Raw genomic sequence first — 12,755 nt, 5'->3', positions numbered from 1 at the left:
GAGGAGGCTGAAGCTGGGGGGACGTGGCCACAAACCCAAGAACACCCGGAGCCCCAGAAACTGGGAGAGCTGGCAGCGACGCTCCACCAGAGCCTGGGGGTGGTTCCGGTCCTGCTGACACCTTGCCTTTAGACTTCTGGCCCCCAGAACTGCAAGAGAATCAATTACTATTGTTTTAAGCTCCCCGCAGTCTGTGGTCGTGGGTATCAGAAGCCCCACCCGGGACACTCAGTGTTCTGTGTCTCTAAGATCCAGCCCCCACCGCGCCCTCAGCCAGGCCAGTCTTCCCCTGTCATCACGGGATGTCTTCTTAACAACAAGCCTCCTGACTCGGGAGAAAGTCTCGCGCTGCTCACAGGGGCCCCGTCTGTGTCGGGCTTGAAGCCCATGTTGCCCCAGAGTGGCTCAGCCTCACACACTCACTGGCCCTGGGGGAGGAAAGGGGGTCACACACCTGCACACCCTGTCCGGTCACAACTGCAGATGACCAGGCCAGCAGACGCCTCGGGACGGGGGTGGGTGTACTTGCTCATCTGCCCCCTGCCTCTTGCATCACTGTCCTTCTGCATCCCCCTATCCCTGCTCCTGGGCTTCCCTTGGGCTTCCCCTGTGGCTCAGCTGGTAAAGAACCCGCCTGCAATGAGGGAGACCCAGGTTCGATCCCTGCGTTGGGAAGATCCCCTGGAGAAGGGAAAGGCTACCCTCTCCAGTATTCTGGCCTGCAGAATTCCAGGGACTGTATAGTCCACGGGGCTGCAACGAGTCGGACACAACTGAGTGACTTTCATTTAATTCATCCCTGCCCCTGGGCCAGCCTGTCCAGCTGGCCCTCCATGTTCGGGCCTGGGGGATACTGGTGACATTTTCGGTTGTATTTAGGAATGCTTCAAGATATCAAATGCCAGCAACGCCAAGGCTGACAAGACTCTTCATATTTTGGGGGTAATTGTTTGAGTATCTGATGGAGTCCATGGATTCCTTTCTCCCCGGGGAAGCGCGCATAAGCCGCAGTTTTGTTTCACAGGGCAAGGTTGCGTGTCTGGGCTCTCTCCGAGGCTATCTTGTTCCCCAAACCCTCTCACTTCTTGTAATCAGAGCACACCCGGGAATGAGTCATCCTGGGCGTCTCTCCGCTAATCGCGCTGGCGTGGACCCGCGCACACCCCGCATGCTGCCTCCTCCCGGCGGCCCCTGAATAGACTCTGGTCTGGAGCAGGTGAAGGCAACAGGCTGCCTGGGGCCTGACTCATCTCAGGGGGAAGCTCAGGGTTGCAGGGGCCATGGAAAGGTTGGTTTTGATCTGAAGATGACACAGGAAGATGGTTCACGCTCAGCTCCAGCTGCTTTGAAATCTTGAACTGTTGAGTTTACGCCACAGTAACATTTTCATCTAAAAAGGGCCCAATCAGGGACTTCCCCGGTGGTCCAGTGGCTAACACTCAGTGCAGGGAGTGTGGGCTCAATCCCTGGTTGAGGAACTGAGATCCCACATAACTCGAGGTGTGGCCCAGAGTTTTTTTTTTTTTTTAAATAGGTCCAATCAACTGCTGAAACCCTTTTAAGGCTATAGAACCAAATTATCACTGAGATTTGGGGTCACCGTGACCTTGTGATTTGTATTAATAATAAGAAATACATTTTTGGTCTTTGTCCCCTGGTCCTGGCACAGAGCTCCTAAAACTCTGGGAATTTCCTAAGTGGGGAGCCCAGTCAAGGTGTCTCTTGTTAGGTGGATGAGGTGACTTTCCCAAGGCGGGGGTGGGGGACTGTTTGCCAGGGGAACCGACCACATGGTTAGAGGACTGGGACTTCCAGTCCCTCCCCCAGACCGTGTCTGGGAAACTGAGAAGGGCTTCCGGTTGAAGCAATCACGAACAGCCAGTGATTTAATCAATTGTGCTTGCGTGATAAATCCTCCATAAACCCCCCCATACACAGGGTCTGGACAGCTTCTGGGTTGGTGAACACACGCAGATTTGGGGAAAGTGAGGCTCAGAGAGCGTGAAGTTCCGTGCCTCTTCCCCACACGCCCTGTCCTGTGCATCCCCTTCCATCTGCTGTTCCTGAATTTATTACCTTTTACAATAAAGCTGTGATCTAGCAGGCAACGTGTTTCTCTGAGTTCCGTGAGCCACTCTACAAATTAATAGAACCCAAAGTCGTTAGAACGTCTGAACGGTAGCCAATGGGTCAGAGCACAGGTGACCATCTGGGCTTGCAAATGATGGCTGGAGTCAGGGGAGGGTCTTGCCTTTAACCTGCGGGGTCTGGCACTGCCCCTAGATAGGCAGTGTCCATACTGAGTTACATTGCAGGACCCCCAGCTGGTGTCAGAGAAGTGCTGGGTGGAGCTGGGGAAACAACGCGTGCATGTTGGAATTGGGGAAGAGTCCTCGCCACTTACTGGTACAGCTCGATCTTTTCTGGTGGCCAAAACCGCTGTCTTTATGTTTGCTGTTTATTTCGAAGTCAAGAAGTTTTTAAAAATGTATGTGTGGCAAAGGGTTTAATTGGACTTGGAAAGGTTCTTCTTTCTCCTTTGTGAGCATGGCCATTCCATTTTCATATGAGCAATAATGATATATAACTGAATATTCATATCACCAGTGAGAATTTCCCGACTGCCAGACTCTAAGTTAAGTACTTTAGGATAAACCAGTGATGTAATGGCTTGTTTCCCAGGTGGCTCAGCAGAAAAGAACCCGCCAGCCAATGTAAGAGATGAAGGAGACCTGAGTTCAATCCCTGGGTCGCCAAGATCCCCTGGAGGAGGAAATGGCAAACCATTTCAGTATTCTTGCCTGAAAAATTCCATGAAGAGAGGAACTTGGGGGCAACAGTCAGCAGGGCTGCAAAGAGTTGGACATGAACGAGCAACTGAACATGCACACAGTCACGTAAATACTCTTGTTATCTCTGACAAATGCTGAAGCTTTGTTGTCGCTGTTGTTCAGTCATCAAACTTTGTCTGATTCTTGGTGACCCCATGGACTGCAGCACAGCAAGCTTCCCTGTCCATCACCATCTCCCGGAGCTTGCTCAAACTCATGTCCATTGAGTTGGTGATGCCATCCAACCATCTCATCCTCTGTCATCCCCTTCTCCTCCTGTCCTCAGTCTTTCCCAGCATCAGGGTCTTTTCCAATGAGTTGGCTCTTCGCATCAGGTGGCCAAAGTACTGGAGCTTCAGCTTCAGCTTCAGCATCAGTCCTTACAATGAGTATTCAGGGTTGACTGCCTTTAGGAATGACTGGTTTGGTCTCCTTACTGTCCAAGGGACTCTTAAGAGTCTTCTCCAGTACCACAGTCTGAAAGCATCAATTCTTTGGTGCTCAGCTTTCTTTGTGGTTCATCTCTCACATCCGTACATGATTACTAGAAAAATCATAGCTTTGACTGTACAGACCTTTGTTGGCAAAGTCTCTGCTTTTTAATACGTTATCTAGGATTGTCATAGCTTTCCTTCCAAGGAGCAAGCGTCTTTTAATTTCATGGCTGCAGACACCATCCACAGTGATTTTGGAAATAAAATCTGTCACTGTTTCCACTTTTTCCCCATCTACCATTTATTTGCCATGAAATAATGGGACCAGATGCTATGATCTTAGTTTTCTGATTGCTGAGTTTTAAGCTAGCTTTTTCACTATCCTCTTTCACCGTCATCAAGAGGCTCTTTAGTTCCTCTTCACTTTTTGCCATTAGAGAGGTATCATCTGCCTATCTGAGGTTATTAATATTTCTCCCAGAAATCTTGATTCCAGCTTGGGATTCATCTAGCCTGGCGTTTGACATGACATACTCTGATATAAGTTAAATAAGCAAGGTGACAATATACAGCCTTGATGAACTCCTTTTTTTATTTTGAACCAGTCTGTTGTTTCATATCCAGTTCTGACTGTTGGTTCTTGACCTGCATGCAGATTTCTCAGGAGACAGGTAAAGTGTTCCTATCTCTTTAAGAATTTTCCACAGTTTGTTGTGATCCACACAGTCAAAGGCTTTAGCGTAGTCAATGAAGCAGAAGTAGATGTTTTTCTAGGATTTCCTTGCTTTCTCTATGATCCAAGAGATGTTGCCATTTGATTTCTGGTTCCTCTGACTTTTCTAAATCCAGCTTGTACATCTGGAAGTTCTCAGTTCATATACCACTGAAGCCCAGCTTGAAGGATTTTGAGCATTACCTTGCTAGTATGTGAAATGAGTGCAACTGTACAATAGTCTGAAGCTTTATGTCTTGCGAAGGACAGGCAGAAGGTCTGGTATCTGGCGAGGAGGGTATGAATTATTGGACCCTGGGGTAGGGGGTCCTTTCAAACTTGAGATTTTAAAGTTGTAGTCAGGAAAGAGTGTCAGAGACAGACAATGAATCCCTGGTGAACAGACAAGGCACCCATCACACCGCACCCAGGATCACAGTTCCAGGGACAGGCTCCACCAGCAGCCTCCCTCTGGCCTCTCCTGCCTCTGACGGAGGCCACTGGTTCCTCTAGTTATAAAGGACACACTGAAATCAAGCCTCTATAGTAACCGCATTGTTCCAACAAAAGGCCGCCGGGCTGGCTGGGTGGGACTGGGAAAAGCCAGTGTGAATGACTGTCCTCTCTCCCGAGTGGCCCCAGCTCAGGTCTAAGCCAAAGCGCAACAGAAAACCCTGAAGGACCAGAGTATGCCTGTCTGCGGCTGCTGCCTTCAGAATCAGAGAGACAGGCTCTCGGCCACCCAGTCAGAATCCATCCTTTGCATCCTGACAATCAGAATGTTTTAAGTCCCTCACATCCTCACGGCTCCAGTGGGAACCAACCCTACAGCTGAACTCACCGAGACCTGCCAGGTAACCAAAGCCCCACCAGAGGGGTGGTCCCTGCTAAGCACAAGAGGCCTTGACCTCGGGGTCAAGGTGGAATAAGGGCCATTAAGCATGTTTGGTTGCTTTCATTCAAAGTAGCATCAAAGTATGAAAGAGTGTTCATACCTGCTCCCCGGTCATTAGCTTTCTAGTCTGAGTACCGTGAAAACCTTCTCATCACCAGACCCAAAGCATTCACCGTTTAAGGACTGGGTGGTACTCATCAAATAAAATAGCAAACTAACACCACCTTCTATTTGGAACATTCTCGATGGACTCACGGCTCCCTAAGTCAGCCTATTAACTCTGTTCTCTGCTCTGAACATGCTGTAGAGACTTCGTCTGATTCTTGGTTAACCTGCACAGTGACAGTTCCTCGGGCTGGGGGCCTGACCCCCAGTGTTCACGGAAGGAGGGCCCCTACCCTCTCATGCACAGAGAGGTAAGCGGATGGTGCACAAGCACCTGCAAGTCTACCGAGAAGCTGAGGGGGCCGACTGATGGTCCCAGCGTCACCAAGGTCACCTCTGCACACTGCCGCGCTTTTCCGCCACCAGGGCGGCCTGCAGGCCCGGTGAGGTGAACCTCTGCTTTGCCCGGGAAACGTCCCCCTGAGAAAGACTCTCCGGCTTTGCCAAGCGGGGGAGCTCTGGAAACCAGTGTGATGGTCACCGAGTCCAGCGCACCAGGGCCCCGGGGGGATCAGCCTGGCCAACCTCCTCACTCGACAAGTTGAGAAACCGAGGCCCTGAGAAGCCGACGTCGAGCTCCGGGGAGGCTCCCGGGAGAGCTTCGTCCTCTGCCCAGCTTCCCAGGGGAGGAACTGACCCAAGCAGGAAATGACCCCACCGGTCAGGGCGCAGAAGCCCAGCCCCTCCTCTGGGGCAGCGGTGGGGGCGTGTGCGGATTTGGGCTCTCTCCACTCAACCAGGAGGGTGTCAGCACCGGCCCTTTTCTGAGAGCAGCTGAAGGCGGGGCCTCCCGGAGGCCGCCGGCCCGCCCGCCCCCGCCCGTCCAGGAGCGGGGACACTTACGTCCTCGTCCCGCTCCAGCTCCAGGCCGGCCTCCACCAGGTTGCCCTCGTACTCCTCCCGGCGGAAGCGCTTGTCATCTTCGTGGTAGTCCAGCGGCGGCTCGGGCTCGCCGGCGCCCAGGGGGCCCGCCTTCCCGGGCAGGGGCTGGTCCTGCCGGGCGCCGCGGGCGGCCGGGCCCGCGTCGCCGTGCTGGGCCCTCCTGGCCAGCGTCCTGCCGCCCGAGGCCCTCTTGTGGTGGTACACCAGGACATAGTCCACCTTGCGCTTGCCGTCGCGGAAGTACAGGCCGTACTTGCACTCGGCGTCCGGGTCCACAGACAAGGAGTTCAGCAGCTGTGGGGAGGAGACAGCCGCTCGCCGTCAGGGGCTCGGGAATGGGCCCACGGAGAGCAGCGCGTAGCCCGCCACCCGACCCCGCCCACCCTCTCCACTGCCGCCCACCCTCTCCACTGCCGCCCTCTGATGGCAGGGGCCCAGACGCCTGAGCACACTGCAGAAGGTCCTGCCTCCCAGGGCCTGGCATTCAGGAGGAGCTGTCCCAGCTCACAGCACTTGCAGATGCCAACCCTGGATGCTTTCGCGGGAGGGCATCCCGGCTTTGTGGAGGAGGGGGGTGGGCCGCCTGGGGAGGACCAGCGGCTCGATTGGGGTGTGGAATTTGTAGGGCCAACCCCTCGGGGGTGCTCCTGTCACACAGGATCCCGGGTGGAGCGGAGCAGACTGCGTCTGCTCGTCGTGACTCCGATGGCCAGTGAGCCTGGTGACGGCGTGTCGAGGTGACCGCCGGCCCTCGCCTGGCCTGGCTCTGCCACTAATGAGCCGTGCAGTCAGGGGCCAGGCACCTGCTGTGTTAGTTGGGGTTCTCCCAGATCGACTCCCAGACCCTGAGTCAAGAATTTGGGTTCAGCGGGTGGTCTCAGGGGCCAGAGCGAGGGCAGAGGTGGTAGAGATGGCATCGGGGTGGGGGGGAGCTGCACACGCAGTCCTGCCTCAGTTTCCCCCTCTGCCTGTCCAGGGGGCCAAGGAGATGGAGCCTGGGGGCCAGGGCTCAAAGTCCAGGCACCCGCACGGGCACCATAGGACACCTCATCCCCTCCTCCCTGTCTTTTTAAATGCTTACACCCAGCTCTCAAACTCCTGTGGGAGTCAGATGGTTGTCGAGGGTCTTAGGTTCCCCAGCAAGCTGGTCTCGGAAATAAAAGAAAATAAATAAAATCATGCTGGGAAGAGGGGTCACTTTGCACCATTCAGAGTCCTCGGAGCTGGGCTGGGGCTGAGAGGCCGGGTCCACAGCCCGTGCCAGGAGGGCTGGGGGGCTGGGGGGCGGAAGGAGGCCCGTCTCCCCTCCCCCAGCCAAGGACAGAGACCACGGATCACCCAAGCATCTTTGGTGGGTCGTGGGGGACAGGCGGGAGAAAGTTGTTCACCTCCGTTTGTCGGGGAAGCTGAGGCCTGGTGAGAGGCGCCTGAGGCGACAGTGCGGGCGGGCTGCATCCAGCCTGGAGTCCTGGCTGCACCCAGGGACCCCCACCCAACAGCACCAGAGACCCGGGGTGACACTCCTTCCCAGCACAGCTCCACCCTCTCATGCAGCCCTTGCTGGAGGGCCACTGTAATCAGAGTTGCTGGATCTGGAGGAAGCTGGGGCTCTGGCGAGTGCAGCGGCCAGCCCTCGCTGCCCTTGCTGACCCCTCACGGGCTGCTCCACTGGACACTGTTAGTATCAGCGCAGCCGCCCAGCTGAGCCACGGTTCCCAGCCCCCTGCTCCCAGAACCACAGGTAAGGGTAAGGTCAGGGTGGAGGGGGGTTGGGGGCAACGAGAGCCCTCAGGTACATCCAGGCTTGGTCCCTCTCCAGCTATGAGCCCTGGGGGACACTCTACCTGCTCTGGGCTTCAGTTTCCAGCTCTGTAAAATGGGTGGATAACAGAAGCTGCCCCCACCAGCAGCCAGGAGGACTCACTGAGTTAAAAAGCACCGGGTCTGGGTGGACCCTCCCTCTAACTCTTGGGACAGGCACCCGGAGGCCATCCCATCTCCCAGCCCTCCATGCCAGTGCTGACGGCAGGCGCTCATTCCCCTGGATATCCCAAGAGTGGCAGAGAAATGCACTGTCATGGAGAGCTGGCAGAGAAGGGGTTCCTCTCCTTGCAAAGGAGGTGGGCAGAAAAGCCAGAAGGCCGCCCAGGGAAGGTTGAAGACACTGGCCAGTGCTCAGGAATGAAGCCGCTGCCGGCGGGCAGGGTGAGCGCGTGGGAGGCGGTCAGAGCCAGGTGGACACGCAGGCTCCAGGCAGGCAGGGCTGAAGGGCACACGGCCTGCTGCCAGCATCCTGGGCACATGAGACGCCCAGCGTCTCTACAAGGGGTTCCTCCTTATTTTCCAAACAGGCAACTCAGATCCTCTGAGCTGACCCAGGGGCTGTGTGCAGTGTCCGAGGGCGGGAGTGCTCATCCTGTCTCCTGCCTGCACCATCCTCCCCAGTCTCCTCCCCCACCGCCCCCCACGGGAGTCAGGACGTCTCATCCCCTCCTCCCTGTCTTTTTAAATGCTCGGCACTAAGTGCACGGTTCTGGAATGAATATATGCGTGTGTGACTGAATGACACAGGCGTGGGTTTTGTACATTGCTACTGGTAGGGGCCACCAGATCAAGCATATGGAAGCTGAGACCCAGTCAGACCAGAGTTTAGACACTACACCCCCACTCCCGAGCTCTAAGACTCAGTTTTTCCATCTGCAAAATGGGGACAAAAACATCTCCTCGACTGAGGTCGTGGGATGCTTGTGAGGACTGAGTGTGATGGGAGAACTGAATGGATTTTGAAGATGAACCCCTGAGCTGCCCCAGAAAGAAAAGTGAAAGTGTTAGTTGCTCAGTCATGTCTGACTCTTTGGGACCCCTGGACTGTAGCCAGCCAGGCTCCTCTGTCCATGGGGATTCTCCAGGCAAGAATACTGGAGTGGGTGGCCATTCCCTTCTCCAGGGATCTTCCTGACCCAGGGATCGAACCTGGGTCTCCTGCATTGCAGGCAGATTCTTTACCCTCTGAGTCACCAGGGAAGTCCAAGGAAGGTAGAAAGATGGCTCCTTGAGGTGACAGGAGAAGAGGTCAGGGGCCAAAGTTCCCCTTCATAGTAAGTGTGCCCTGACCCAAGCACCAGGAACAGGGAGAGGGCAGTCTACCTGCCTCTCCAAACTCTTAGAAAAGGACAGAGGAGGAGAGTGGAGCCCTGAATCCACACCTTGGTTGCTGCACTGGGGCCCGTGTATTTCTTTATATATATATATATATATTTTTTTTTTTATTGCAGTATAGCCGATCTACAAGGCTGTGTTAATTTCTGCTGTACAGCAAAGTGATTCAGTTATGTATAGATACAGTCTTTTTGCAAAATACTATTTTCCATTAGGGTTTGTCACAGGATATGGACATAGTTCCCTGTGCTCTAGTAGGACCTTGCTGTTAAAAACCTGCGTCTGCTAACCCCAGCCTCCCACTCCATCCTTCCCCTCCCCCTTGACAACTACAAGCCTGTTCTCTGTACCCAGAACCCAGCGCATTCTTTAATTTGGCTTCTTACCTGGAGTTGGAGCTCCAGGAACTGAATTCACTCATTTGTGTGTGATAGACCAAGTCAGGGCATGTCTCAAGGATTATTCTAAGAGAACCTGCTATATTCACTTTTTCCAAAAATGGGGAAAATGAAATCAGTGACCTGCAAAATTGCTTTCCATCTTGGGACTCTCTGAATTTCAACTCCAATCTGAACATCACTCTGAAACACTTTTACTCGAAAAAAATTTAAATTAAATCACTCGCATTGCATATTAACTTATGATTAATGGGCTAATTCCGTGATCCATAAACAGATCGTCTCCAACAGCAGATAAAGAGGACGCGCTCTTATCTCACAGGCAGGCAAATGCCAGCCTGTCTCCGGGGTGTCTGGGCTTGTTGGGACGTAGATTCAAGGCCACTGACAGCCCACAGTGTGAAGGAAGAAAGTAGAAACACTCAAAGATTAACACAAAGAAAACTTCATGAAATGAGTTGCACCCACCAATCTGGGCTCTAACTTTTGAGTTATTTCTTATACCTCTTTCTACAGGAACAAGGAAATGACCTTCACCCTTGAACTTGGGAATGAGAATGAGGAGAGGCACAGACAAGGAGGCTGGGGCAGGGTTTATTCTGATGGCCGATGTAAATGACATTGACACCCCCAGTATGGGATGCAAGTCTGGGAACCGGATGGGGACTTTCTGAAAGGCAGTCCACGCCCTCTGGGCTTCATCTGCAAGGAGCCGCCTTCGCTGGGTGACTCAGGGTAGTGAATGAACAACAATCATTGGCATGAGCAGTCTTGGGGATGCCCTGGGAGGCTCTCCCTGGCACAGCGCCTGCCCAGCAGCACGGACAGGCCCCCGGCTCCTGGAGCCACTGTGTCCAGCCTCCCTGAGGCCCTCTCTCTCTGGTGGGACACTGCTTAGCCTGCCTTCCTGTGGCCACGTGCCCCTGATTCACAGCCCTTCAAGCCCATCATACCTGGAACCTCCCCATAGTAAGAGCTCTGTGCAAAGGAAGACTCACCAGTCTCCTCTGGGCTTATCTACGTGTTTCTGGATGGTAGAGACCTTGCAGGAAGGGCCGAGTGGCCTCTCTGCAGACTTTGTGGTTTGGGGGAAGTGGAGAGGGGAGTTCTAGATGGGGGTGGGCCACGGGTCCCTGTAGTACAGCTCCAGAGCCCAGGAGCCATCTGTTAAGAGCTCCATTTTTCATTTCACAACCTCTCTCTCAAGTTGAATCTGGTCAACTCTGGAATGTCTGTTTCTCTTCTTTATCCTGGCTGCCACCCCTATCTCATGCCTCCTAGCGCGTGCACCCCCCCTTCCCACCTGTGAGTCTTCATATACACCATTTCTTTGTACTGAAGGCCCCACCCCACCCAATTATGGATATAACCGGCCCCCTCTCCTCCAGAATGTCCGTCCCTCCAGCAGGCTGTCCGTGGAAACCCGCCTCTGTGCCTGTGTCTTGGCTCTTCCGAGCTCACCTCCCAGCTGGTGAGTGACACCAGTCATCTGCTCCCCTCCGGCCCCCACTTTTTCATCTGCAGGAACAACACCTACCTCCATGGCTACTGAGAGAGTAAAATGAGTTAACACACAGCGACTGGCCCATCGCCCTGGAAGCGTCCCTTGTCGCTGTCCTGGGTAACCTCCACTATTGCTCCTTGAGCCCCAGCTGGGTGGGGTCCCCTGTCTCGTCCCCTCTGGGGGTGCCCAGGATCCCACAGGGCCTGGCACACAGCAGACACACACAGTGTGGGCTGAAGCGATAACCCCTAAGCTTTCAAGGCCACCACCAACAGCGGTCCCTAACACTCCCAGCATTTTGGGGCAGGCCCAGCTGTAAAAGACGCCCCAAAGCCCATGGGAGCCCGGTTGTGATCTGAGGCTGGGGGTCTCTGCCTTTCCTGGCACACACGCCACGGGCACCTCCCTGGATACCCCCACCGACTCCAGCAGAGGCTACAGAGGCAGGCAGGGATAGCCCTGGACTTGGTCAGAGCAGAACAGGGCAGCTGGGGCTTCCGCATCTCCTGGGGAGAGGCCCAGGCGGTGCTTGGGGGACGGGGGCAGACAGGCAAGTTCATTTTCTGGACCCAGAGCCAGCAGAGTCAGTGGGGCTCCCTGGCTGAGGCACTGGTCTCAGCCCTTTCCTCATCTGGCAAACTTTGTTCCAACTTTAAGCCAAAACCCTCACGGGCGAATTCTGACCTGGGATCAGAGGAGACCCGCTAAGGTCTCGTGGTCACCTGGTCCGGTAGGGTAGGTGCTGGCCCACGCGGCCTGGCTATCATCCAGGCCAGGCGCAAACGCGGGGTTTGGGGAGCCGGGCCAACGTGGAAAGACCGACCGGCCCTGCCGCCTGCTGCGCGGGGCGTGTGGAGCTCCCAGGCCGGGCACCCCACACGGAGGCGCGCGGCTGTGGCCCGAGGCGGACGGCGCGGTGGGGCCTGGAGGCTGCCACCCTCCCCGGGCGAGACGGCTTCCCCACCCCCACCCGTTGCCCCAAATCGGCACCAGCGGGAAGGGAGCGTCCCACCCGGGGCCCTAGCGGGCTCACGCTCGAGCTAGGGGCGCTCGCGGCAGGGGTCGGGGCGGGGGTGGGTGGGCGCGTGCCTGCGGCGGGGCCCACGTGCGCCGCTGGGCGCCCCCCAAGCGCCTAGAGCCCCGCGGACCCGGCGCCTCCCGTCCCGCCCTCCCCGGGCGCGGCGCAGGTGCGCGGCCCTCCCTGGCGATCGCGGCTGGCGGCCGCCCTCACTCACCGTGCCCTCGGACGGCAGGGAGCCGATATCCTCGATGGCGCAGATGTTAATGATGTGGACGCTGCGGTCCTCGGCCGGGAGCGTCGAGTACTTCTCGTTGACCCTCATTGCGGCCGCCTGTGCGCCGGGACCGCCGGGCGGCGCGCCCTCCCCATCCACGGCCCCGGCGGCCTCTGCAAGCGGACAGGCGGCGTTCGGGCGCGCTGGCTCGCAGGGGGGCCGGGCCTCCCGCTCCGCCCGCCGCCCGCGTCGCCCGGCCCCGGCCTGCCCCGGCCCCGCGCGCCGCGGTGCAGGAGCGCCCACCCTGTGGGTCCCGCGCCCGCTCGGGCCTGGACGCCCCACCGGCTTCCTTCGCCTTCAAGAAAGATACCAGCGCTGTGCGCTCGCTTATGCCCGGGCGGCGGCCACGCGGGTCAGATTTTCCGTAGAAATTTAAACACAGGAAGAAAGTATTCCATTCCTGCGGAGCCCCACCAAGTTTTATTTTTATCCGAGGAAAGTGCCCCTCGAGCTACTTTTGAGGGAGGCCAGGGTGTCACA

The 12,755-nt window shown here is 56.2% G+C and overlaps 1 protein-coding gene across 6 annotated transcripts in view; it reads right to left on the bottom strand.

Moving 5' to 3' along the window:
* Positions 1-12,402, bottom strand: part of ANO1 (anoctamin 1) — a 96,696-nt gene extending 84,294 nt beyond the window's left edge. For 2 of the 6 annotated variants that reach the window (XM_040255281.1, XM_040255283.1), the window contains exons 1-2: positions 12,216-12,383; positions 5,881-6,213 (exon numbers count right to left, since the gene is read on the bottom strand). In XM_040255281.1, the coding sequence (XP_040111215.1) occupies positions 5,881-6,213; positions 12,216-12,323 (441 nt within the window). In that variant the 5' untranslated portion in view covers positions 12,324-12,383. Of the gene's footprint in view, positions 1-5,880; positions 6,214-12,215 lie in introns of all 6 variants that reach the window. The other 4 variants (XM_040255284.1, XM_040255285.1, XM_040255286.1 and 1 more) reach the window with 3 other exon arrangements.
* Between the last annotated feature and the right edge of the window lie 353 nt (positions 12,403-12,755).

The sequence above is a fragment of the Oryx dammah genome, unplaced genomic scaffold (assembly GCF_014754425.2).
Source record: "Oryx dammah isolate SB20612 unplaced genomic scaffold, SCBI_Odam_1.1 HiC_scaffold_15, whole genome shotgun sequence".
NCBI lineage: Eukaryota > Metazoa > Chordata > Mammalia > Artiodactyla > Bovidae > Oryx > Oryx dammah.
This window is presented reverse-complemented; position numbering and strand designations above follow the sequence as displayed.